The 26,632-nt window shown below is 43.4% G+C and overlaps 1 protein-coding gene across 1 annotated transcript in view; it reads left to right on the top strand.

Annotated features, from left to right (window-relative positions):
- DDAH1 (dimethylarginine dimethylaminohydrolase 1) overlaps positions 1-14,320 on the top strand; it is a 201,395-nt gene extending 187,075 nt beyond the window's left edge. Inside the window, exons 5-6 of the mRNA XM_030205495.1 lie at positions 9,126-9,269; positions 13,029-14,320. Coding sequence (XP_030061355.1) covers positions 9,126-9,269; positions 13,029-13,145 — 261 coding nt within the window. The 3' untranslated portion in view covers positions 13,146-14,320. The remainder of the gene's footprint in view (positions 1-9,125; positions 9,270-13,028) is intronic.
- Positions 14,321-26,632: the final 12,312 nt, after the last annotated feature.

Here is a 26,632-nt window from a genome sequence, read left to right as displayed (position 1 = left end):
CTGGGATCAAAGCGAATAGAAAAACTACATGATCAGACAACAAAGGTAAATAAAAGTTTATTTTATTCATAATTTATTAATTGAAATGTGTCAGCTTTTTGAAATGTGCATCTGTGATATTTTGCCTGTAAATTTCATTTCCTTCCTCCATATTAGCATATTCATTTGCATATGTATATATGCAAATGATATGCTAATATGCTCCGCCCATTTTTTGCCCCCCAAATGAAACAGTCAAACTACGCCTATGGTTGAAACCAAATGTCTGACTTTGATAAGTCCAGCATGAACATCCATTTTACAAACTGCATGCTCAGTTTCATTAAAACGAGCGTGCAAGGCATGACTGAGAACAGAGCAGGGCAGGCAAAATGGGACCAACGCGGGACAAACACTTCAGCTAGCAGGGGTTGGGCACCCCCGCCAGCCAAGGTACTATCGTGCAGCAGCGGCAGTGGCGGGGGAGAGGAGATGGTGGTGGTAGGGGGCAGCGGCGGCAGTGGGGGGGGGGGGAGGTGGCAGGCCAAAATATGCCCCCCCACTTTGGGCTCTAGCCTCCCCTCTTGTCAAGGTCTGGCTATGCCCCTGCTCCAAAATAGCCAGTTTTGGCTTGAGCGCCAACTGGGCATTTTCAATTAAGTGCCACCAAAATGCCCAGTTAGCCCCAGACAGGTGATTTTGGGCTCTGTTTACAAAGATGCACTAGCATTGGTAGCACACACTAAAAATTAGCGCGTACTGTGTAGACGCCTCTAGGAATATTATGGCCATCTACAGGGTTAGCGTGCTCTAAAAATGCTAGCATGTCTTTGTAAACAGGGCCCTTTTGTTTTGAATATCGGGCCCTTCATTTTTAACTCTCTGTCCAGCACAATCTTAATTCTTTTCATCTTACAGAAAGCATTAGGGCATTAAAACAGAGACAGAAAATTTAATTTCTTAATGACGTACTTTTTTTATTATTAATTCTGCATACTAGTATTAAGGAGTTTGCTAAATTATCCCCCGTTTCCTGGGATTTTACTTCTGGAGCTATCATTGCAAGTCAGTAAACCTGTCCAAAGCCCCAGAATACTGGCAGGGTTTGCAGCCATGGCCATAGGTCATATCTCTACTTGCAACTCATCTCTAATTTTTATGGATCTTTCCTTTTAAAGGAAGCAGCAAGGACCATCTGCTTAATGTCATTGTTACATAACTTATTTGATTGTGCACAGTAATTGAGGCAACAGCTGCACTACATTCGGAAACCCCTGAAAGATCTACAAAGTCAGCATTCGTGTCAGACAATTGCAGTCACTTGTCAGCACGTTATTTGGCATTGCATCGGGTTTTTAAATTACCCTTAATGATTTTGTTGTTACACTTCTCCTTTTTATTTTTACATTAATTTAATTTCCTAAACCTTCAAAAATTGGCATACACTTCAGGATGATGTGTGCACCAATGCCAACATTTCTCAGCTGACATGAGAAACAATGTCTTTCGTTATCTGAGATCTAAATGAATGTATTGTAATGCATGGGGATTTATTTTTACCATATTGGGTACTTTTTAAGCAAGCAGTGTAGCCTTGGAGAAGACTTCAAGCTGCTGAAAAGATCCTCACACCTGCCTATGAGTCACTGAGGTACGGTGGTGTACCATGGGTCTCCAACACCCAGGGGCCAATGTGTACATTTGCACCCTCCCCCCAGACACACATCACTTCTGACCAAAAATGTAACCAGATTTTGACATCAGGAGGGAGCAGACCTTTTGTAAAATAGGTGTCAGATCTGCATAGGTGCCATTTCATTCAAAATCCATTTGGGGGAGCGGCTGCTCCGCTTGTGCCCTCCCCTAGTTATACCTTTGCTTCTGGCCCCTATCAATGTGGTCCATTCCCAACTGGCAGCAGGAATACAGCTAGTGGTACAGCAGACTTAGTGCTTCTCTAATCTTCTCTTCCTGTTGTCAGTGCCTCTCCTGCCTACGTGGTTCTGTTTGGTGATCTGCAGATTTCTACTGTGCACTGATTCCCAGATACTCAAAACAATAGCGTGGCAACACACCTGCCGAATACTCAGTACTAATGACAAGCAAATTTAGGCGCGATGTCAGTGCTGAGCATTAGGGAGCTGTTGTGAGTTCTGGAGAAGATTTGTAGACCCCAGGCCCCCCAGCCTCCTAGCACTCAAAGTACCCTTGTGGTCTGGTGGACTCCAGACTCATCCCGGCTGTGCCTCTCATCCTGAAGACTAGACCTGGTGGCCTAGTGGTGGCCACCACAACCCCCTCCTACCTTGATGAAGGAGGAGGGATGGAGTCCTAGTCCCTCCTCCTGCCAGTTGCTTTGCCCTGCCCAGTGCATCCTGGGATGCACTGGGTGGACCCTTATATGGTAGTTAAGCTCCACCCAGTGCATTTCAGGATGCACTGGGTGGGGTACTGCCATTTTGATGCCATTCCTCCTCCTTTGTCATGAATTGAGGGGCACCACTAGGCCACCAGGGCTAGTTTTCAGGATGGTGGGGGGCATGGCCAGGGTTCCCACTGGACCACCATGGTGTTAATTACTTTTTAGGGGGTGGGGTACTAGGGTCCACTGGACCACCAGGCCCCTACATCCTTGAGGGGGGTCTGGGTCCACTGGAACTCCAGGGCTTAGGGTTGACAGGTTGGGCTCCCTATTTCTCCCCTGTTCAGCACAACCCTAACTCCAGCTCCAAGCTGGCATAGGGTTTGCCACAGGAGGAGCGCCCTTGTTTGGAACGATGCCCGCCAGCTCTGAGCATTCGACAGCAGCAATGTGGGCGCTAGTCCAGTGCTAATGGCTGCTAGCACCCACATTTGCTTTTGAGCATCAGGGCCTGAGAGAAAAGAGGTTAGAAAAGCACGAGACTGCCATGCCAGCAACTCCTTTCCACTCCTGCTTTCAGTTGGGATTGGATGACAGAGTGTGAGTGTCAGACTTGTGAGTTCTTTTACCAAACAGAGCGCTGCTGAGCCCGGTACTCAGACCAGGTTCTGCTTGGCGGCCGGACAACCCTGGGTTTCACCTGCGCTGACCGCCATTCCACAGAGGTTGAGCCCCTAGGTGCGGGCAGAGTGCAGGGCTTACAAGACAGAGCAGGAAGCGGGGTAGTGAATGTAAGGGCCAGACAGGCAGCAGGCAAGACAGTGATCCAGGTACAGGCAGAGTCAGTAGGCAGGCAGCAGGCAAGGGAGTAATCCAGGAACAGGCAATGTTTACAGGCAGGCAGCAGGCAGGGGAGTAATCCAGGTATAGGCAATGTCAATAGGCAAACAACAGGCAAGAGAGTAATCCAGGCACAGGTAAAGTCAATAGGCAGGCAGCAGCTCAAGAGAGTAATCCAGGTACAGGCAAAGTCAGTAGGCAGGCAACAGGTCAAGGGAGTAATCCAGGTACAGGCAAAGTCAGTAGGCAGGCAGCGGGTCAAGAGAGTAATCCAGGCACAGGCAAAGTCAGCAATGAGGGGCAAAGTAGAGAAGAAGCACACTACTGAGCAACACCTACCAAAGTAGAAGCCGAAGCATGGAGTCCAGGAAGAGCTCAGCTGATAAAGTGCTGGCGTCTGACATCAGCAGGGAGAAGGAGCACAGCCATAGGACAAGAGCAGGGGAAGGAGGAACCAGAAGACCAATAGGAGAGAAGCAAGGGAAGCCAGACAGAGAGAGAGCAGCGTATATGACAAGGGTGGTACTGAACAGAAGGCAGCAGGCAGCAGGTCAAGAAAGTAATCCTGGTACAGGCAAAGTCAGTAGGCAGGCAGCAGGTCAAGAGAGTAATCCAGGCACAGGTAAAGTCAGCAATGAGGGACAAAGTAGAGAAGTAGCACACTACTGAGCAAGTAACACCTACCAAAGTAGAAGCCGAAGCATGGAGTCCAGGAAGAGCTCAGCTGATAAAGTGCTGGCGTCTGACATCAGCAGGGAGAAGGAGCACAGCCATAGGACAAGAGCAGGGGAAGGAGGAACCAGAAGACCAATAGGAGAGAAGCAAGGGAAGCCAGGCAGAGTGAGAGAGAGCAGCCTCAGGTGCGTGGAAGCAAAGCAATCAAGGAGCCTGGAAGCCAGGCAGAGAGAGAGCAGAACCAGGTGCATGGAAGCAAAGCAATCAAGGAGCCTGCAGCCAGAGAAGAACTACACACACATGGCTCAGGGCTGTGCCAGTCAAATGTGCATGTCGACGGGATCCCGCGCAGCCCGAGGATGCCGCTTGCGTTGAGGCAGGGGACATGACAGTGAGGAGGGTACTGGAGAGAAAAAAGAGGTGGCATGCCTATGAGCAGTGTGCAGAGCAGGCTGCTGGAGCTCTCACCCACAATTCAGCTGTGAGAAAAGGTGAACATTTCCTCAAATTCATATATTCTGCCCATCCTCACTCAGGATCCTTTCCTCCCTCCCCTGTTTATCATATGCACTGCCCTACTTGTGAATCTGTGGTAAAAGGTGGCAGCAACATGCCAGAGACAAAGGGAATGATAGTTATAAGGGGAAGGCGAAGGCTAAGCTAGCTGCTACCACTACAGTGGGGAAGAAGAGGCTGTATGGCTTGAAGCTGCTGCTTAACAGCTGATTGGGCAGAAGCTTGTTTTTCCTGGTTTTCTGAACCTAGGTTGAAGGTTAAGGGGGCAGTTCTATAACAAGGTGCCTTGTAAGAACACTAGTCTAACCAGGTATTAACAAGCCTACCATTCATAAAGTTCACTGCGGTTTACGGTCAAGAATTAAGCATACCTGGAAGCTAACAATTCACTCCCACAGTTCAAATATATCTCAATCCTCACACACAACAAATTTCTAAAAGAAAAATGTTTTTAAACGTCAAGAAACAATTTGTAATGTGATTCCCTTCTCAAATCTATAGGTAGTGATTGCCATCATTTGGCTGCTTGATAGGCAAAAACAAAACATAAAGTAAGCACAGATTTGTAAACTACTTTCTTCAGATTTAGAAAAGAAGACTCAAGATAGAAATAGAATATGTTCATCCAGACACTATGTGGTAACTCAATCAGGTCAAGCTTATGGTCTGGAGCCTGGCCATACAAAATTAAAAAGACCAAAAGTACATAATTCTAAAATTGCCTGAGCTTCCATTGGAAGCCAATCTAATTTAGCAAATAATAGTTTTACCCTGTCAAACTTTGATACAGAGAACAGCAATTGAGCTGCTGTGTTTTGAAGGATCCAAGATATTTTTCATATGTTCTCTCTGCAACCCACATATATTACAATAATCTAGCTGCAACAATATTAAAGAATGAACCACCAATCTGAACTGATTCTGTCCAAAATAACTTTGCATACGTCTCATTTTCCTTAGCATTCAAAAAACTTCCTTAGCCACTGCTTGTAACTGAGGTTCAAAGGTTTAAAAATGATCAACAATTACTCCAAGAATTTTAAGTTACAATTCTAAGGAAAACACCTGAAGTGTTCCACCATCAATGTTTTTGGATGCAGAGAGTGTGACACTGGGCTTTTCTGATGATGTAGGCAGAGGACAGCTTTGAAACATCAGTGGGCTCATAAAATATTTTCAAAAATACATCAGGAGCAGAACTAAGATACTCTGGGGTCAGGTTTGGCTGTACCCATTAAACATTTTCAGATGTAGCATGGAGAAGGCTCAGTGTACAGTAAACTGCATTCTTTACAATGCTTTGGAAGACAGAAATATTGGCTCAACCAATCAGATGCAATATCTAGTGAGCGTTAGATGATGGTACAAGCCCTTTTGTGAATGGAAATACATAGTGTAGTATGAAGACCCCGGAGCATGTGTGGAGAGAATGAGGTAGGGAATCAGTGGTGGTGGAGAGAGTAAGAAAGGGAATCAGTGGGGGTGGAGAGAGTGAGATGAATTCAGAACTAGTGGGCCGATGCTCAGTAAGCAAGGCAGGGGGGCGCCGCTGCCCTGTCTTCCCTGCCCGCTGCCCTGTCTTCCCTGCCTTCCTCTCACTTGCAAAATCTTTTACCTAAAGTTGCAATGAAGCAGAAGTGAAAGCAACACAGCAGTATTCACTGAGGCAGACAGGCTCTTCAAATTATTTGAGAGAATGCAACCAGATTGCTATATATGCTTTAGTTTGGGGATAACTCCTCACTCAGGGTGAGCTTCAGAGCTTGAACAGCATTCAAATTAAAGAGAACCTGAAATTTTAAAAGTGCTAAAAATAAGTTTTAAAAGTATTTGCATTAAATCTAATTGCAGAATTCAGGTGCTGGGAGTCTGTACTTGGTTGTCATATGCTCAGATTTATTTAAATCATATGCAAATTAGTCTGTTTTTGGGAGGTTCTCATTTGCATATTTATGGATAAAAATGAGCCTTAATGTTAGGTCATGGCTCTGATCAAAAGTGTGAAGTTTGATCCAAAAACGAAGGGTTTATCTAGTGTTTTTCACTAAAAATTCCCATGAGTGTCTGTATGTTAATCTGCATTCAATAGAGCTCTCTGATTGGATGATCAGCTTCTGTTAGAAATCTGCCGGGGGGGGGGAGGGCGGGAAGGGAACAGAGTGAGACAGCAACTGACCATAGGTTTGGCCAAGAGAGACATGCAGCTGTGAGTTCCTGTGTGTGTTGACTGAAATTATAAGAGAGTGCCTGATTATGTGGTAAATGAGAAAATATGAATGAAAAGAGGTTAGTGAAGATTGAAGTTTGAGGCTCCTCTAGTGAGAAAAGGATCTGAATATTTCAGGATTACTTGAAGTTTATGAAGAATAGAAAAGGGTGAATTTCAGTTTAAGAGTGTTTAAATCCTATAAGCTATATAAAGGCTAGGTAGATTTAAGTGACTGTAAGCAAGGAAACCTTAATATTTGATCAGAGATAGTTGATCAGAGATAAATGTTTGATCTGAATTATATCCTTTGGTGCAAAGGAGATTAGAAAAAGAATCTTTGGAAACTAAGAGGACTTTGCTCACATTTTGAATTAGCATTCCTATTTTGAGTTGGAAATCTTTGAAGTGTTATGAAAATACATTTTGCTTTAATGAAATTGCTAAACTTTAGAGTCAGAGACTTATCAATGAGGGATACATACAGTGCTATTTTTTCCTGAGGTCCGGCTTACTTGCCTGCTCCCTTCTGTTCCTGCTCTGCTAGACGGAGGGGGGGGGGGGGGGCGCCAACTGATAGTCTGCAGGGGTGCACCAGAGACCCTAGGCACGGCCCTGCGCTATAGAATCAAATTCTACTCTGAACCTAGCACAGCAAAATTGCCACAACGTACTCAGAATAATGAGCATGCAAATTAATGTCATGTATTAGCTGCTCATTATTCTGCACTAATTTTCCTGTTAGTGCCTGAACGCTGATTGATTCAGGCACTGACAGGAAAGTTGACTTAAAAAAAAAAGGCAAACCCTTCCCCATTAATAAATTAAAAAAAAAAAAACCTGGCCCTGCCAAGAATTGCCTCCCTGAACATCCCACCCCCAACATCGGGCAGAACATCCCCCTCCCCAACCTTTAAAAAAATCCCTGTTGATCCGGTGGTCTCCTCTTTGCCCCCTCACAAAAGGCCCTGGTGGTCCAGTGAACCCCTGACCCCCCCCAAAATAAACTTTGAAAAAGCCCTGGTAGTCCAGTGGGACCCCAGACCAGGACCTTCCCCTCCCCTCCCCCCTATGGGGGCAGTTCTACAACTGGGCACCTCCATTAAGGTACCCAAGGATGCATGGTGGGAGCTTATTCTGTAATGGCATCTGAGTACCCAGATTGTGTTATAGAATACTAGTGTAACCCAGCATCGGCTTGCTTTACATTTATATGCCCACAGTTATACCAGTCATTGACATGGTGTAACTGTGGGCACATAAATGTACTACTACTTATCATTTCTATAGCGCTACTAGACGTACACAGCGCTGTACACTTGAACATGAAGTGACAGTCCCTGCTCGACAGAGCTTACAATCTAATTAGGACAGACAAACAGGACAGACAAGAGATAAGGGAATATTAAAGTGAGGATGATAAAATAAGGGTTCTGAACAAAGTGAATAAGGGTTAGGAGTTAAAAGCAGCATCAAAAAGGTGAGCTTTTAGTTTAGATTTGAAGACGGCCAGAGATGGATTGCATGTAACTTATAGTATTCTGTGGGATCCCCGCCAATGCGCTGTCCATGTGTATGCCCCCTGGGATTTACACAGTATTTTGCAAGTTACGCGCATAAGTGGGAGCTCTGCTGATGCTGTATGGCTGGCAGAAGTGCTCATATTTACCTGCTTATGCTAGTTTTATATAAAGAATAGGTGCGTTCATGGTGCCTAACTCCCTTATAGAATTACTCTCCTGGTGCTGAAAATCAGGGTTAACCCCCCCCCCCCCCCCCCCCCCCCCCCCCCCCCACACACACACACACACACACAATTTATCTGCCTCTGTTGCTATCTACTTTTTAGTCACCCAAATTGAGGAGTTTAGTGAAAATAGGTGCATAAATTTAGGATCTCAGTCCCAGTTAACTTTCTAAAGTGGCCAATTTAGGAGCCTAAAGGGCATAGTTATCAATGTGGGCTACTGTTAAGAGGTGTCATTTTCCCACTAACTTGTGCTATTTTACCACAGGTTACAGTAAAATAACACATCTTGATAGTAGTCCACGTTGATAACGTCTGTTGTAAATCTTTGTATATTGACTTCTTTGTCTTTTATGTCTAATGTACATGTTTTATTGCCCAAAACAAGGACAGGACACATTCACTGAACCACTAGTGTCCTTGGCAGCAGTTGCAGTCTTGGTCTAATCACTTTTGTCTCTAACCAGGACTGTTTACTACATCAGCCCATAGCATAAGTGTGCAAAAGAAAAAGATCTCCACTGTGGCGTTGATATCCTAGAAAAGAAACCTTTGCAACCTGTCATGTCAATTACTGAGTGCAATGATTTCAATGCAGCTTCATGTATAATTTGCAGAGCTATATTCTATAAACCTTTATTCTAATTTGCAGAGCTCTATTAATTTAATTTGCAGGGCTATAGTCTGTGCAGGTGATGAAATAATTATACATCCCGCTGTGTCAGCACAAGCCTATTTTTCAGAGATGTCTGGAATGGTCATGATAGCTTTTAATGGTCATGTTTCTTGTTTTTTGGCAGACTATGCAGCAGATGAGTGACCACCGCTATGATAAGCTAACAGTACCAGATGATGCTGCAGCAAACTGTATTTACCTAAACATACCAAATAAAGGGCACGTCTTACTACACCGAGCCCCTGAGGAGTATCCCGAAAGTGCAAAGGTAGAAAGCCATGTGGTTATTAGTGACTTCACTGTAGAACTGGGGATGGCATGTTTACGGCTAATAAAACATTACATTCTCACCAGAAGCTAATGCCTTGCTGAAGCTGTAAAATATAGACTGAGGAGAATGGGAGGAAAGCCTTGGTAAATCAGATCTTAAGTTTGTAACTGGGGAATATGAAGGGTGAAATGACTTGCCCAAAGTCACAAGGAGCATCAGTGAAAGAGTGGGATTTGAACCCTGCCATTCCTGATTCTGAGCCTGCTGCTCCATCCACTGGGTAGGGATGGACACTCCTATTCTCAAGGGCTACCAACTGTCTAAGTTTTCTGGATAACCATAATGAATGTGCATGCGACAGATCTGCATGCTTATTCATTAGAGTTAGCTTGAAACCTGCTTAGTTGCTAATCTTGGGGACTGGAGTACATACTGGAGGAGTGGCCTAATGGTTAGGGTGATGGACTTTGGTCCTGAGGAATTGAGTTCAATTCCCACTTCAGGCACAGGCAGCTCCTTGTGACTCTGAATAAACTGTTTTTTGAGATTATCTCCCTATTGGTTTGCGCATTTGTCAGCCTCTACTTTTGCAAGTCACTTAACCCTCCATTGCTCCATGTAAGCCACATTGAGCCTGCCATGAGTGGGAAAGTGCAGGGTACAAATGTAACAAAAATAAATAAAAACAAACTTCTATAGTTCTGAGGCTTTCCTCCTCCCTGCTTAATTTTTTTTTTTTTTTGCTAAGTCTGGTGTTGATCCTGCAAACATTTTATTGGTCCCAAACAAATGGCTACCTGCCCTCCCTAAAGTCACACACTTACCTCTTTTTATTACAGTCAGATAAGGCTTTCAGTTCCAAATGAAGCTTCCTTCTTTTCAGAGTCACATCTATATATATAATTCTCACCACCAACGTTCTACGAGCCTGCCTGCCTGTGTCCGTAACTTTCTTCGCTGGGCTCCGAAGCCCCAGCTGACGTCACTGGACCCATTATGCCGTGATTCGCGGCGTGGATGAATGACGTGATCAAGTTGGAATCTGTGTGCGTGCGTCTGACGTCGGACGCACGAACACAAACTGATTCCAACTTAATCATTCGTCCACGGCTCCACGCTGCGTGGCCGACAACAGGACTTCGGCTGGCGGGGGTTGGGGTCCCCCGCCAGCACAGGTACGCGATGGCAGCGACGGGGGACTCTTGGTGGTGGGAAGGGGGGCTCAAGAGGGTCACGGCAGGGGGGTCCAGGGGTCAGGAACTCCCGGGGGGGTCTAGAAATCGGAGGGAGGGGGGTCTGGAAATCAGAGGGAGGAAGGCAGGGAGGTGGGATCTGGAACTTGGAGACAGGAAGGGGGGTCTGCAAATTGGAGGGAGGGAGGCTGGGAGGTGGGGTCTGGAACTTGGAGAGCGGAAGGGAGGGCTCTGGAACACGGTGGGGGGTTCTGGAATTTGGATGGATGGAGGGGGGTCTGGAACTCGGATGGGGGGTCAAATTCGGAGGGAGGGGTTCTGGAACTAGGGGGGAAGGGGCTCTGGAATTCAGAGGAGGGGACGAGAGGGGAGGAGGGGGAATGCACCACCTGTACTAAAACTAAAAAAAAAACAACAAAAACAGGGGGACGACCCTGGAACTCAGAGGAACAGAGGGAGGGGGGGGGGACGACAACGACCCTGGAACACGGACAAGGGGGGACACTGGAACTGGTTGGGAGGGGGGGACACTGGAAGTGGGTGGGAGGGAGGGGCCCCAGCCACACACACTCTCTCTCTCTCACACAGACACACACTCACACACAGTCTCACTCAGTCTGTCACACACACACACTCGCAAATTCACTCTCTCTCTCACACAGTCACTCTCACACACACTCTCTCAAATATACACCCTCCGAGGAAAACCTTGCTAGTGCCCTTTTCTTTTGTGTCTGAAATGGGCCTTTTCTACTAGTATGTAATATTACTCTCTTCAGGTCCTCAGAGATAAACATTAGACTACTCTTTTCTGGTCCCTACACTTGTGAGCATCTTCATTTTGCTTTTCACACATGCCTGTAAGGATTGTAGAGGCTGAAATTGTTAGTAGAGTGACTGATGTATGTTAAAATGAAGGGTACAGGGAAGGTGGAGGTGGAGAGGTTATGGAAATTTGCTTTGGGTTCAAAGGGAAGTTATAAATTGAATTAAATATGCCACAAATAATACTCTCTCTGACTCTTCTATTCTGTATAAACATCTTATTGTCTTTTTGTATTTCCTCTTTCTCTTTTTGTCCATCTTTCCTATAGTCTTCAGCTCTCTACCACGCTTTCCACTTCTCTGTCTCTGCTGTGTCTTCCCTGTATGTATTTACCTCCTCTACTCAATGCCCTGTGTAATTACTCTGTTTTTCATCTTTTTTGTCAGCTTTAGAGGCCGATCAAATTGTGGTTTTGGTTTTGGATTTCCGAGGCACAGAAACCAGCCTGAAATCTGGGTTCAAGTTTTGGATGAAAATGCCAGTGCATTTAGGGTTACCATATGGCTCCAGAAAAAGGAAGGCAGATTGAGCCAGTCTGGGTTTTACTTCCATTGCTTTCAATGGAAGGAAAACCCGGACTGGATCAATGTGTCCTCCTTTTTCTGGAGCCATATGGCAACCCTAAGTGCATTTTCAGCTGAAACCAAAATGATCCGCTGCCCCTCCCCCTGCGATCCCTCTCCGCTGTCTCCCCCCCCCCCCCCCCCAGACCACCAGTCACTTGAAGGCTGTCCCTGGGCCTACCTCATGAAACTCTGGTGGTCTAGTGGCCTCCTTGAGGGCAGGAACAAAGCCCACTCATTCCTGCCTGGTACTGCTCCTCCTTCAAAATGACTTCCGGGATCTCTAGCGGTAGTCTTGGCAGCCATATTGAGATTGGAACCAGCAGGAGCAGCTGGAGATTGGAAGTTTGGAACTGGCATAAGCAGGAGCAATCTCAATATGGCTGGAAGCCTCGGAAGCCATTTTGAAGGAGGAACCGGCAGTACCCAGGAGCGAGTGAGGATTGTTCCTCTGTCCACTACCCACCAATGACATGTTAGACCCAGGAAGGGGCTGCCATTGGAGGGGTTCACGAGGGGGACTGCCACTGGGGGGGGGGGGGGGGTCATGAGGGGTACTGCTGCTGAGGGTTGGTTTCGGGAGGGGGGCTGTTGCTTGCAAGTGGGCCTGAGAGGGGGCACTTTTTGGTTGGGTTGGGGGTGGGGCCAGTTTTGTTTTGGTCTTCAGTTTCAGCTGAAACGAAGCAGCCAGATTCAGTTTCAGTGGAAACCAAGATCCTGGTTTCATTTGGGATCTAGTCAGCTTAATATTGAATCTTTTCTCTAGTCTCTCACTTATACTTGTTTCTTCCATTCTGTAGCCACCACCCCATTGGGAAAAAGAGCAGTTACTAATCATCTGAACTACTATTGCTACTTTTCTGGAGATTCAACTATTCACTAACAAATGAACTCTCCATAGGAAACATTGCTTTGGCCATAAGGTGGAAGAGTTCTTTTCAATGGGAGCAAAAATAGAAAGAAAGTGCCCCTTTGGTTCCTAAGACCTTATCAACCCTAGGTCACAGCATCAAGCAGACAACCAGAATGAGCTCAGAGAAGGCCCAAACATATGTCATACATGCTCATACACTCCCTGTAGACTTGTGTCTTGCCTTTCTTTACATTGACCCAGAAAGCATATAGGGATTTTAAAGATGCAAACTATAACAGTTCATTTTTCTTTCCTAAACAGGTTTATGAAAAGCTGAAGGACCACATGTTGATCCCTATTGTCAATACGGAATTACAAAAAGTAGACGGATTACTTACCTGCTGTTCTGTTCTGATTAACAAAAAGCTAGAACAATGAGTTTGCAGAGGCTGTCCCGTGTAACTGGCAATAATGTACATGCAGGGTGGCAGAGTCTGTGGCCTCTTGCAGTATGTTGTTTTTTATTGACAATCTACCACTGTGCTACTAATTCTTGTTTACAGATTTATGTTCAGGTATGTTTTGTGTGTTCCTGGATTAATACCGAAGCCTGTGCTTTGGCATAGCTTGGATAATGGAAAGAGGCTTAGAAGTCTGCCATATCTGAATTTCATACAGATTGCGGAACTGAAAGCTATGAGATGTGCTGTACTGATATACTATGATTAATAGATTATTGGAAAATGTGATGCTCTGTTCATGTTATTATTAACACTTTGTCCACTGTCAGTGTACTCTTCTGTAAAGACCACAGTACCCTTCCACAACAAATATTTTACGTTTGAGGAAATGGATAGTACATTCTTTGTGAGAGCCCATAGACTAAAATTACAGAGAAAATACAAGTATCAAGGAGGAAACTTTATAGTGGAACTATCTTAAATAAACAGGGAAACAGATTTAATTGAAACAACCTCTTGTTTTAATCAAACATCTCCAAAAGTTCATGTCTCTAGTACAATAGTCCATAGTATTTTCAAGAATTTTTAAATACACATAAAATAACTTAAATGTTGTGCTTAAGTCAAACAACAGACAGAAATGCTTTCTTGCCAAAAATCAAGATTGCTTCTCATCTAGAAACAAAGGTAATGAATGCACAGATGGCCATCCCGACACATGCCATGTTTCAGAGAGAATGTGTGACATGGATGCCAAGAAACATCACCAAAGTAGTGTTATTTGTACAGGAACTGCAAGATTAAAATCACAAGAAGGAAACCTAGTACAGGACGGTATTCTTTGCTCTCTATATGGTGTTTAAGGTAATGTAAAACATTACCAGTGAAAGAAAACATCATACAACCAGATTATGCAGTTTGTTAAAACTATTTTCAATAAAATAACAGAGCTTGGGAAGTTACTAAAGGGACTAAGTGATGAACAGTTGGGAAACCAACCAGGAATGATGGAGACTTAGTAAGTGTGACTATTTGCCTGTCTCTCTTGGCCTTTAATGAGTTGAAATATTAAGGGATATGAGTGGGAGAAGTTCCGGCCTTATGGTTATTATCTAGTTTTACATTTGACATTAAAGACTTTTGTATACTCGATATATACCATTGAATTATTGTAACACACATTGAGGATGGTTTTCTTCCTGTCGAAATATGTACCCTTAACCCAAATCTTGTCTATGTGAGGAGTGTGAAGCTCATAAGCATGGCTGCATCTTTGCTCTCCTCTGTTACTCCTGTACTCTTTCAGCCCCAGGGCCTGTCCAGCCTCTGCTGCCTTTGTCTCACTTTCCTCCCCATCCCACATCACCACTTTCTTCTTCTTCTCTCTATTTCCCAACTACCTTCTTCTCAGTACCTCTCTCTTCTTCAAGCTTTCCCCACTCTTCTGTCTCACTCCTGCAATAAAGTGCTCCCAGATACCTGAAAATATTATGCAGCCTCAGACACAGAAGTGGCATCAATAGTTCAGCGTCCAGTATTTTTAAAATTGCATCTGTGCATCCAAATTGAAACTGTAACACACCTGCTTTGCCACAGGCCTACACCAGCAGTTGTTACAGTTTTGTTGCCATGACACCATTCAGCGCAGCTACAGAAAGTGTGACCCCCCTCCTCCTCCCCCCCCCCCCCCCGGAGGCATAGGCTGATCAGGAGGGCCCACCCAGGTCGTGACTCCAAATATAGGTTTTGCGCTCCCACTTAAGGTCATGATCCACTGTTTGGGAAACCCTGGCCTAAACCCAAGTGTCTAATAAACTTAGGTGCACAGAAACTGACTTTTGGAAATTCCTTAAGTGCCTAAGTCCCAACTAAGCTTTTGCAAATTTAGCCAACTACAATAGTACATGTGGATCTGACATGGAACAGCTACTTGTCGTCTTGAGACTTTGTTCAAAATACCATCCTGACAGAGTGCTGTGAGAATCCAATCAAAGAGATTAAATGGTAACAAATAAACTTATCCAAGTAACATTTTTAGCAGTGGCTTACCCAAGTACCACCAAGTGTCATCAGCAGGATAGAAATGTTGTTTGTTTTAAGTATCCAGTCAGCATCAGTCTCTCTTTCTGTAGAAAGAATACACTGTTGTCCAGTTTTTGGTGTCACAGAAACATACTTTAGGAACATCAGGACCTCCAGGGAGTTTGCTTGAAGAGAACAAACAGTATGAGGCTCATTAGCAGAGCGTGCATCCATATTCTTTGTTAGGTCAATTGTCTTGAATGGCTAGATCCTTTTGCAGTTTGAGCTCGTCTAATTTTATATTAACTCTCTGCCACCTCATTTCACATGATCATAAAAGCTCACAACAGTCCTTTGCTCATCATATTGAGTTCTGCGTCATTAATAACCAGACTTGACAAAGGACAGTACAAGTTTGTTCCCTGTGGAATCTCAGAAGCAGCATAATACCAACTGGGCAGTATTCCATCAGCCAACTCGTTCGAGCCTATGTGCCAATCAGTGTTTCACAAGGTTAGTTCCAATGATTATGTTGTTAGCCTTCATTTGAATCTACCTTGGATTTTTTCCCTATTTTATAATTCCTCCCTCTAGTCCAGTGTTCTTCATTCTCTGTTCTTGAGGGCAGCAAATGGCTCAAGTTTTCAGGATACCCCTAATGAATATGTATACACCTTCCCTATATAAGGAGTACAATCTTTTTCAATCTAGTTACTAATATCAATAACTCCCTTCAAAAGTAACTAAACATTTTCTTTTCTAAACAATTTTATTAATTTTTCAAACAACTTTTAGCACAATCCAATATATATTAAGTACAGTTTCCCCTTGCCAATGATACCTCAATCATACACTCTCATACTCACTAACACACATCCTAACTCCTGATTAAAATACAATTTCACTCTTTCCCTTGAAGTGATGAACTCAATGTGTATGCCTATTACAGTTACTGAATCTCAGAAAGCTATAACTTCTATACCCTCATGCCATCTCCAGTTCTCATACATATCTTGTATTAATGCTCTTTTCACCAACAATTAGAGCATATTTTGCTGGCAATACCCATGTCCAATGAACTCCAAAGTTAGCAGACTGATTAAAAAAATCAGATGGTTTATACCACATAATCCTTCCCACAATCCACTCTTCTCTCACTTCTTCAGTAACTGAGTGACGTATAAACTCTTCAAAATCCAGTTCTATGGTTGTTTCGCTTTGCAACGCTCTTCTCATATACCCTGTTGATTTTATCCAGTAATAAAAGCTGGCGTCAAACCCGATGCAGCTGCTGAATTTCACGTAAGCGTCATCAGGGGTTTAACTAAACAAAAACAATACAACAGCATGGAAGAAAAAACAATACAACAGCATGGAAGAAACCCAATACTTTCATAGCCCCTCATAAAATCACAAATGAACTATTTCTTTACCTTATCAAAAGTTCAGAACACATTCTTGGCTGCATAACCAAAGCGGACCTCCCACAGATGTCTGGAGCAATGGCGTCTTCCTAGCCAACGTTGGAGCAAACGCTGTGCATACATTCAGTGTGATTTTAAAGCACCACGAACGTAAGTCCAGTGCATATCTCTAGCCACTCTACTTCTTTATTTAAGCCTAAAGGGCTTACTGTCTGCCACTCAAAGATTAATCATTGTTCATTCAAAAACATTTTCTGCAATATATTGTCCCTGCTCTTAATATCAAATTGAATCAAAACCACAAATCGTAACTCGAAAAGTAAATGTGGTCAGCATCACCATGTGTAAATATCCCCTTATCTAAAATGGTATCTACATGTATATGCCAATGTACCTGTAAGATAATGGCCAAAATATCCCAACATATCATCCTTGGCTTGACATTATACATGCATATATATAAAAGTGGGCATGGGAGGGAAGTGGCTGATGGGGGTAGGTGACGCGGCATTGATGCCTGTCCCTCTTGTTTATGTTTATTATAGACTTGATATACCGTTTTTCTATACATAATCAAAGTGGTTTACATATCCAACACATAAAAGTTAAAGACACTTAAGAAAAAGAAAAAAGAAGATGCTACAGGGCTTCTCTTCTGCACCCCTCTTTCCCATATCACACTACTGCAGATCCTCAAATGTAGAAGTAAAAAATAGGATTTAAGCCCTCTCTTGAGTTTATGCTCCTCCCTGCCAGATAAAGCTGCTGTGGGGTGCCTGAACTGTGGTGGAGAAACAAAGCACAGCTGAGCTAGGGGGAAGGGGCTGGAGTTAATGTCAATTTCTGTGTACCTGGCCCATTGCCTCATAAAATTTGTGAAGTTTAAAAGGCAGTTCTATAACTGGATGTCCACATCTGTGGCACGTAAATGTACAAAATACTGTCATGAACATACGTGTGCACTTACCCGCAAAAGTGACAGCAGGGCGACTAAGCGCTATTCTGTATCAGCACGCATAATAGCACAGTATATAAATGTAAGGAGGTGTGGACATGGGTGGGGCTCCTATTTGCGCAAGTAACTTATAGAGTACTCTTGGCAACGCCCATCTCCCCCACATTTACACAACTGCAGTTACACCTGGTCTATGGATGTTGTAACTGCGAGTATGTACAGTGTTAGTCATGTGAATACCAGGCTATGCTGGTATTGTATAATGCAATCTGGGCACCCAGATGTTGTTATAGAATAGGCTGTCACCGCACGCATTGGGGTGCCTAAATGGAGGCTCTCATTCCATAGTGTCTTCTTTTTAATCCAGTTAAATTGCTAAACATTAGCATTATATTAATCATTCTATTGGTACTCGCTACTAGAAATCCCTTCAATTTATTCTTAATGCAAGAAGATTCTCTCTTCACTTTTTCGGAGGAAAGACTTCAGATTCTCTGCATTTCGCCCTGAATTACATTGTACGGATAGCAGACTGCTTCCTATCTTATGCAGACCATTATCTGCTATATTAGGATAAGGTGCAGAATCGTCATAAGTCAGAAAACCTCCATTTATTACTAACTTTAATTGTTTATATAGACCTTTATATTTATGTTATGATATGCATCAATACACTTATCTGGGCTGTAGTTTGCTTGATTGGGAACGCTCGACAGAGAGCCTCCGTTTCTCAAGTGCTTCCTCAGGAGCTGTGCCCTCGGCTACTTTATCTGCCCTATAACAAAAGTATACATATAGCATTTCAGAGAGAGGACCACCTGGAGCTACCTTGTAGTGAAATGTGCATAAAGAAGCCTACCTTGTGAGGGTCCTGCTCATTCCTTCCGTGGGACCTTCACAAGGTAGGCTTCTTTATGCACATTTCACTACAAGGTAGCTCCAGGTGGTCCTCTCTCTGAAACGCTATATGTATACTTTTGTTATAGGGCAGATAAAGTAGCCGAGGGCACAGCTCCTGAGGAAGCACTTGAGAAACGGAGGCTCTCTGTCAAGCGTTCCCAATCAAGCAAACTACAGCCCAGATAAGTGTATTGATGCATATCATAACATAACTATAAAAGTCTATACAAACAATTAAAGTTAGTAATAAATGGAGGTTTTCTGACTTATGACGATTCTGCACCTTATCCTAATATAGCAGATAATGGTCTGCATAAGATAGGAAGCAGTCTGCTATCCGTACAATGTAATTCAGGGCGAAATACAGAGAATCTGAAGTCTTTCCTCCGAAAAAGTGAAGAGAGAATCTTACTTGCATTAAACATTAGCATTAGCAGTTTTACTACCTTCATTGCAAATATATTAGTCATGATCAATTACACAACATTCTTTGGGCCAAATATGCAAAAGGATTTTTCCTATCTGGTGTCTATGGGAAAATGCTTGGAACATCTGGTCTTAGCTGTGGTTTCCTTTGGCATTTCTGATGAGTAATTTAGTAATTTCAAAGGCATTTCTGCACATGAAATAGTGTATTGAGTGCAGAATAAGCTTTTTCTAGCATTACTGCGAGTATATGGTCCTAAATGTATCCACATATACACTATAAGCTTCTTTAACCTGTTTGGATACTTTTCTGTGAGGGGGTTTGCACTTGCTAATGCATGTATTTACAAAAGACATGCACATGTGAAATGGTGAATTTTCATATGCCACAGAACAGGTGTGAATGTGTGCTTATACTGTCCTGCTTATTTTCAAAAGAGATTGCCAGCCATCTTCCGACACAAATCGGGAGATGGCCGGCCATCTCCCAAACCTGGCCAAATCGGTATAATGGAAAGCCGATTTTGGCCGGCTCCAACTGCTTTCCATCGCAGAGCCGGCCAAAGTTAAAGGGGGCGTTTCGGAAGGGTATGGAAGGCAGGACCGGGGCGTGGTTATGAGATGGCCAGCTTCGGCCGATGATGGAAAAAAGAAGGCCGGCTCTGACAAGCATTTGGCCGGCTTCACTTGGTCCATTTATTTTTAGGACCAAGCCTCAAAAAAGTGCCCCAACTGACCACCGGAGGGAATCGGGGATCACCTCCCCTTACTCCCCAAGTGGTCACCAACCCCCTCCCACCCAAAAAAAAAATGTTTTTTTGCCAGCCTCTATGCCAGCCTCAAATGTCATACCCAGCTCCATGACAGCAGTATGCAGGTCCCTGGAGCAGTTGTTGTGGGTGCAGTGGACTTCAGCCAGGCAGACCCAGGCCCATCCCCCCCTACCTGTTACTCTTGTGGTGGTAAATGTTGAGCCCTCCAAACCCCCCCAAGCCCACTGTACCCACATGTAGGTGCCCCCCTTCACCCCTTAGGGCTATGGTAGTGGTGTAGAGTTGTGGGGAGTGGGATTTGGGGGGGTTGGGGGGGCTCAGCACCCAAGGTAAGGGAGCTATGCACCTGGGAGCAATTTTTGAAGTCCACTGCAGTGCCCCCTAGGGTGCCCGGTTGGTGTCCTGGCATGTCAGGGGAACCAGTGCACTACAAATGCTGGCTCCTCCCACGACCAAATACCTTAGATTTTGCCGGGTTTGAGATGGCCGCCATTAGTTTCCATTATCGCTGGAAACCAATGCCAGCCATCTCTAAAGCCAGCCCAAATGCTGACATTTGGCCGGCTCCAACCGTATTATCAAAACGAAAGATAGTCGGCTATCTTTTTTCAATAATACGGTTGGGGCGCCGTTCCATTATGCCCCTCCACATTTCCCATGGGGTTAATGTTTTAAGAGAAAGCATGCACATGCTTTCCCTATTCAATGTTACTACACAAGTACAAGTGGCTCGTTATAAAATTATTCTCCCTAGGAGCGATTTTGATACTGCTCGTGGTGCTGACAGAGATGGAGCTAAGCTGCATCCTTTCCACGGCCTTATATGCGCTCATTTATCAGTAATGACCTTCAAGGCTCAATGACTCTCTGGATAAGCATTGGCCACTGTTACTGGTTACGTCAGCCTCAGATAGTCTAAGGGTTGGGACTCCCCTTCTCATCATGTTGACTGAATCATGGCATGCCCTGCATACTTTGTTAAATTCAGGGTCACAGTCTATGTTCCTAGCTAATGAGTGCATGTTTGACAGCTCCATCCTGTGCTACAAGCATGGTCAAGTCAAACCCTGTGATACACATATTTGGCAAGGGCTATACCCCCTACAGTGTGTTTTCCAATCTTTAGTGATAAAGTTTCAAGTTTATTGAAAGATTTACTATCCTGCCCTTCAAATAGATGTCTAGGCAGCTTACAGTCTAATATAACAAAGCAAAGAAGTGAGTGGGAGGACAAAGATATCACAGAGAAAGCAAGAGAAGGGGGAGAATTACAACAGCAACAGGAAAGCGGATAGGGGAAGCACAAAAGGGCAACTGTGCAGTCCAGGCCCGCCTTGTGGAAACCAACTAAAGAGTAGACATCAGTAAATAGGTAGGTTTTTAAGTTTGCCTTGAAGACTTGGAGAGAAGAGTGGAGTCTAAGGTCGTTCGGTAAAGCATCCCAGTGTGTAGGATCATAGATGGAGAAAATGGAATGTCTAGCAGAGTCATGTACAATTTCACAGAATGAAGGAACAATAAGTGAATACAGTGTCCTGACTGGACAGTAGGGTGTAAGAAGGTGAGATGACACATCTAGTTGCTAATTCACTAATTTATCTTTGTGGTATGTGTCAAGAGGGATCTTCAACTAGAAGCATACCTAGGACAGAAAATGAAATAGAAATATTTAACATTTGTGTTAAAATTATAGAATTTGTTTTCAAAATTTTTGTATGAAGGGATAAAAGCTAAACCAAACAAAAAACTTCCCTGAAAATCAGGAAAAAGGGGCTAATGAACTGAACATTTTTGCCCTAACATATCCCTAACATTTATCCATGGTGTCTACAGCCCTCCCAGTTCAGTAAGAAGGCATGAAAACTTCACTCTGGGTTAAGGAAGGACTTATGTAATCAGCAGTTGAAGGTGCAAACATGTGATGTTTTCATGCCTTCTTACTGAATTGGATCATATGTTTGCACCTTCAACTGTTGATTACATAAGTCTTTCCTTAACCAAGTTTCTTCTCCATGTGTGGCCTAACTCTGCCCCACTGAAAATGGAATTCATGTTCAATCGTGATTCTTTTATAAATTTTCCAGAATATGCAAATAATTGATGATTGTATTAAACAAAGCAACTAATAGGGTCTTGTGGACCAATATGGCACTGGTTGGTGACAGATCAAAGAGGGAGAGTAGAGAGTATAGTCTGCTCTTTAACTTTGTTGTGTCCACTGTTAAAACACGTTTGATGAAATACTGTCTTTGATCCCTTAATCATCCCGCTCACTGTTTTGCATGAAATAGGAAGCTTGGTTGCTTTAAAAGGAAAGAGATTACTAACATCTATCAGATAAGAGTCAAGTCTTTATGTGGGCAGAACAACTCATCTGGTATGCATTTCAGGGCATGAGGCCAAAAGCTGAGAGGTGTTGTCGTGTGCTCTTAATGCACATAACTGAAATATTTGAAAGCTATCCTAAGCCATTCTTCTTTTTGCAATGAGAAGAAATTATTTGTCTTGATTTTATTGATAGGGTTTTGATATCTCAAAACAATCATATTGATACCCTGGTGGTTTTGCAGTATATCAAAATGTACAAATAAATAAATATTGACTCACCATACTGCATGTTTCATCCATCAAGGTGCAATGCCATGGCTGGTCCGGTGGCTCTCTGGCAGTGCTGTGCACTATCATGTGGAGGTTCTGAGCTCATTCCTGGATTAGGTCTTTCACTGCCTAAATGAGGTTGGGCTGGAGCCGAAGAGAAGAGACAGTCTAAGTGATCATATAGTGACAACACCTAATGGCTACATGTAGGATTCACAGTTGCAGAGTTCAGCTGATGATTGTGGCCAGAATGACAGGGCTAATAAAGTCAGGAGGGGAATATAATATAAGGGGAGGAGGGAGGGATAGGTACAGATGAAGGCCCAAAGCTCTGTAGCTTAGTGGAGGCTGGTTTTGATTGAACTGACAGAGAAAAGTATTGGAGGAAATTGCAAAGCCAAAGATAAGAAAGATGCAGTGCCACGTTATAATGTACTGTATATTACCAGTTTCCAACTGCATGACTGTCACTTTCATTCAACATTCATGGAAAAGTTCCTGTCATGTTGCATCTATAACAAAAATACATAACATGTTGGGAAGAATACAATCCACATTGGTTGTCCATGTGTTTCAGAATAGCTTGTTTATTCATTTACTTGTGAAATTTGCTTAACATCTAACAGACCAACATTTTATGATTCAAATGCTATAATTTAGCTGATGGAGTCCTGCATGCAAATCTTTCTAATGCTATTTGCTGTTTGATATTGCTCTTCAAAATATTGACAGGATTACTGAAATCCACCTGTGTTTGAATTTCTTGAATAGCCAGCTGATAATCTTATGTTCTGTATCATTAACTCTTGTGCCAAAAAACAAAAGAGCATTCCAAAGCCTTTTCCACTGGAAAGTGGTCGCTGTGACTTGCCGTCTTGTAGTCTGTAAACCAACATTGTGAAATAAAGTGTCAGTTGTGTAAGTGCCTGCTGTGTTTTTACCTGTTGATTCTGAGTAAATTACGAGTATTTCTTGGAAGGTGGTTTTTCCAATTTGCTCTTCTGCTTTAATTTTTTTTCTTTACAATTCGGCATTTTCAGAACTAAGAATATGCAGTCCTTTCAGAACTAGGAATTTACAGTCCTTTAAATGATATGGAACACAACAGCAGCATTCCATGTCTTATTTTGTGTTGTTTTTAACCTAAGACTACAGTAAAAAAAAAAAAAATGAAAAATGAAAGGTTTCTTTTCCCTATTAAGAAGCAGGTGAAATGAACTGGTGTACTGGGTATCAGAAAACCTTAACCTTGTAATACAGGGGTCTCATTCTCTGGTCCTCAAGGGTCACAAACCAGCCAAGTTTTCAGAATAACCCTAATGAGATTTATCTACAGTGGGGCAGTGTGCATGCAGATTTCTCTCATGCATGTTGACTATGGATATCTGCAGTTGGTGGCCCTTGAGGACTGGAATTTGAGACCCCTGCTCTAAAGAGATCTTTGCAGGCCATATTAACTTTTGTCAAACCAGAACAATTTGCTAGAAGTGTAACTATTGCACATGAGCTTTGGAGATGACATTGGTCCGTTCTACATATGTGACCAGTGAAGAAGGGACCTGTATGGTCTGGGAAGGTTATGCACAATATTATCTTCAGAAAATCTTTATCTTGGGCTGTGAAAGGTATCACAACCTGCAAAGAATCCATTTTTCTGTAACACAAATATGGCTGCTAGAACTGTCCATTCATGACTGATCTTTTGAGGTTTTTGGCCTGGCAGCTTCTCTTGATCCTTTGGGATTGTAGGGTGAGATAAATAATACCTAGGGCAACAGGTACCCACAGATTACTTATACCAAGATTCCCTGATGCATAAGTCTGCCTAACAGACTCACTAGCTCTGTCTAGGGTGAGATACAGGAATCTTGCTTCTGGCACCTCTCCAGGTGTTTTGGTGTGTAGAGTGAAAAAGAAAGACACAGCTGATAGATAGATATATATATATATTAGCTTTATTATGGATAAGAAAATAGAAATACTCTGCGCTAGCTTATGCAATAAAAATATCCCTTACTGATATGAGCACTACCGAAAATATATTGTCTAAACTACACTCTGATTATCCTGAGACTAAGTATGGTAATGATTAGAACAGTACAAATGATAACCTAATAATCCTTATGAAACTTATCACATCTTATGCAAAATACACATTAGCTGCTTTCCCTGACCAAGAGCTGACATAAACCAGTCGTACTTAGATAAAACCACTGCCTAACCCCAGACCAGGAAATATATCACTGTGATCTTACCATGCTGTCGTGATGACGGCTTCAGATAAGACCAGAGCAGAATCTCCCCAGACGCTATTTTAGCTGTCTGTGTCTTATGTAGTGCAGGTCTTTATCAGCCCACGTAGGTTCCCGTCACTCCTTTGGTTATCAGAGCCAATATCTCTGCCACAGGTATTTGCACCAGGATGCAGGTCACGAGGTTGGTATACAAAGTCTCTGGCTCCCCCTGAGCCTTGCTGGATTTTTCAGGTCCTCTTACCAGTTGCCCCTCTTCCAAGGGTCTCCGACTCACTAACTTACTTCTGTTCCCGCTTTCCCCGTACCTCTCGGTCAGGTGACGGTAGGAACCAATCATGATCTTGTCCTGTTCAGTACATGGGCAAGAAGAGTTCTTTGTTTTGTGACCTTGGAGAATGGTAACTTCTGGAGCCATGTCTGCCTCCCTACTCCGTTCTCAGGGTGATAGAAGGGGGTGTTTAGAACACAGACTGTCCTTGGCTTTAGCAAGCCTGTCAGTGATTTTCCACAAGCTGAAGCTGGATCTTGCTGACACAGAGATGTTGCAGCAGCCATCTTATTATACCAAGATGTCATAGGCTTGTATAGGCCAAGACCAGCTTAGGCTAGATCACAGGGAAATACCCCTACAGGATTCTGATTCGTTGGAACCAGCTTCCAATGAACTAGACTCTCTATAAAGGCAATTCTATAACTTGGTGCCTACAATTATTTGCCACTTGCACACATCAGAGGCACCAAAGTTGACAGTTACATGTGTGAACAAACTAGGTGCTACTCTATAATTTGTACCCAAGTGCTATGGAGTGTAACTGCAAGGGGGTGTATATGCAGGCAGAGCAAAGGCATGCAACGGGTGTGTCTCCAACTTGCACACATGGGACTAGATTCTATATATCACGCCTAAAATATATGTGCCGAAATGAAAATTGCTTAGCGTATTCTATAAAGTACGATTTAATGTAGGACTACTCTAAAGAATAAGCCTAAATTTCTGCCCGGTTTATAGAATATGCTGAGTGCCAGTCCACAAGAACTAAATTTAGTCAATAACACCAAGTAAAATCTGGTGTAAATCCTGACGCCTAAATTAGGCGCGGAGTGGATGTATTCTATAACACGCATTGATTTTAGAAATTCTCACAGCCCACCCATTCCCACTTTCAACTATATGACCCATATTTATGCATACTACGTTACAGAATATGCTTAACAAGTAGTGTGCGTAAATTCTAATTAATATCAATTAGTGCTGATAATTGGTTAACATCCAATTATCAGCGCTGATTAGCTTGTTATGTGCATTGTTACAGAATACAATTCGATTTCCACGCAGAAATCTCAGCGCGATATATCCCAGGGATAACTTATAGACTATTATAAGTTAAGCACTTTGCATGGTACACTTAGGCACAGCCAGCTACACCTGCCATTGACCTGAGGTAAATGATTGCACCCAAATTCCAGGTGCGCCAATTCGGGCTTATGCATCTTGTTGCACAGATGCCGTTATAGAATTGGCACTCAGTGTGCCTAAATGGAGGTGCCAGGTTATAGACTTGCCCTCTACGAGCCTTTATTTGTTGCATTTGTATCCCACATTTTCCCACCTATTTGCAGGCTCAATGTGGCTTACATAGTACTGTGATGGCGATCGCCAATTCCGGTAAGAGAAATACAGAGTGGTCTAGTGTTGATGTTCATAGATGTCAGAGTATTTTAAGGATCAAGGAAAGAGAGTTAGATTTTGTCCAGTTCTGGTAAGAGTTTCGATTGTGTTGCAGAGTCACCACTTCCTAATGTTTTTCTTCATTTTATAAGTTAAGCACTTTTAATGGTGCACTTAGGCACAGTCAGTTACACCTGCCATTGACCTGAGGTAAATGGTTGCACTCAAATTCTAGGTGCACCAATTTGGGCTTACACATCTTGTTGCACAGATGCCGTTATAGAATTGGTACTCAGTGTGCCTCTACAGAAGACATATGGGGGTGGGGTTGTGACAGAGGGGGAGATACCAGACTGCAGGGGGTGGAGGAACTGAAGAAAGAAATGGCAGACTGTGAGGGGGGAGGAATGGAGGGAAAGAGAGATGCTGGATAAAGGGATAG

This window comes from Microcaecilia unicolor, chromosome 6 (genome assembly GCF_901765095.1).
Source record: "Microcaecilia unicolor chromosome 6, aMicUni1.1, whole genome shotgun sequence".
Taxonomy (NCBI): domain Eukaryota; kingdom Metazoa; phylum Chordata; class Amphibia; order Gymnophiona; family Siphonopidae; genus Microcaecilia; species Microcaecilia unicolor.
The sequence above is the reverse complement of the archived record's forward strand: the minus strand, read 5'-3'. Positions and strand labels throughout refer to the sequence as shown.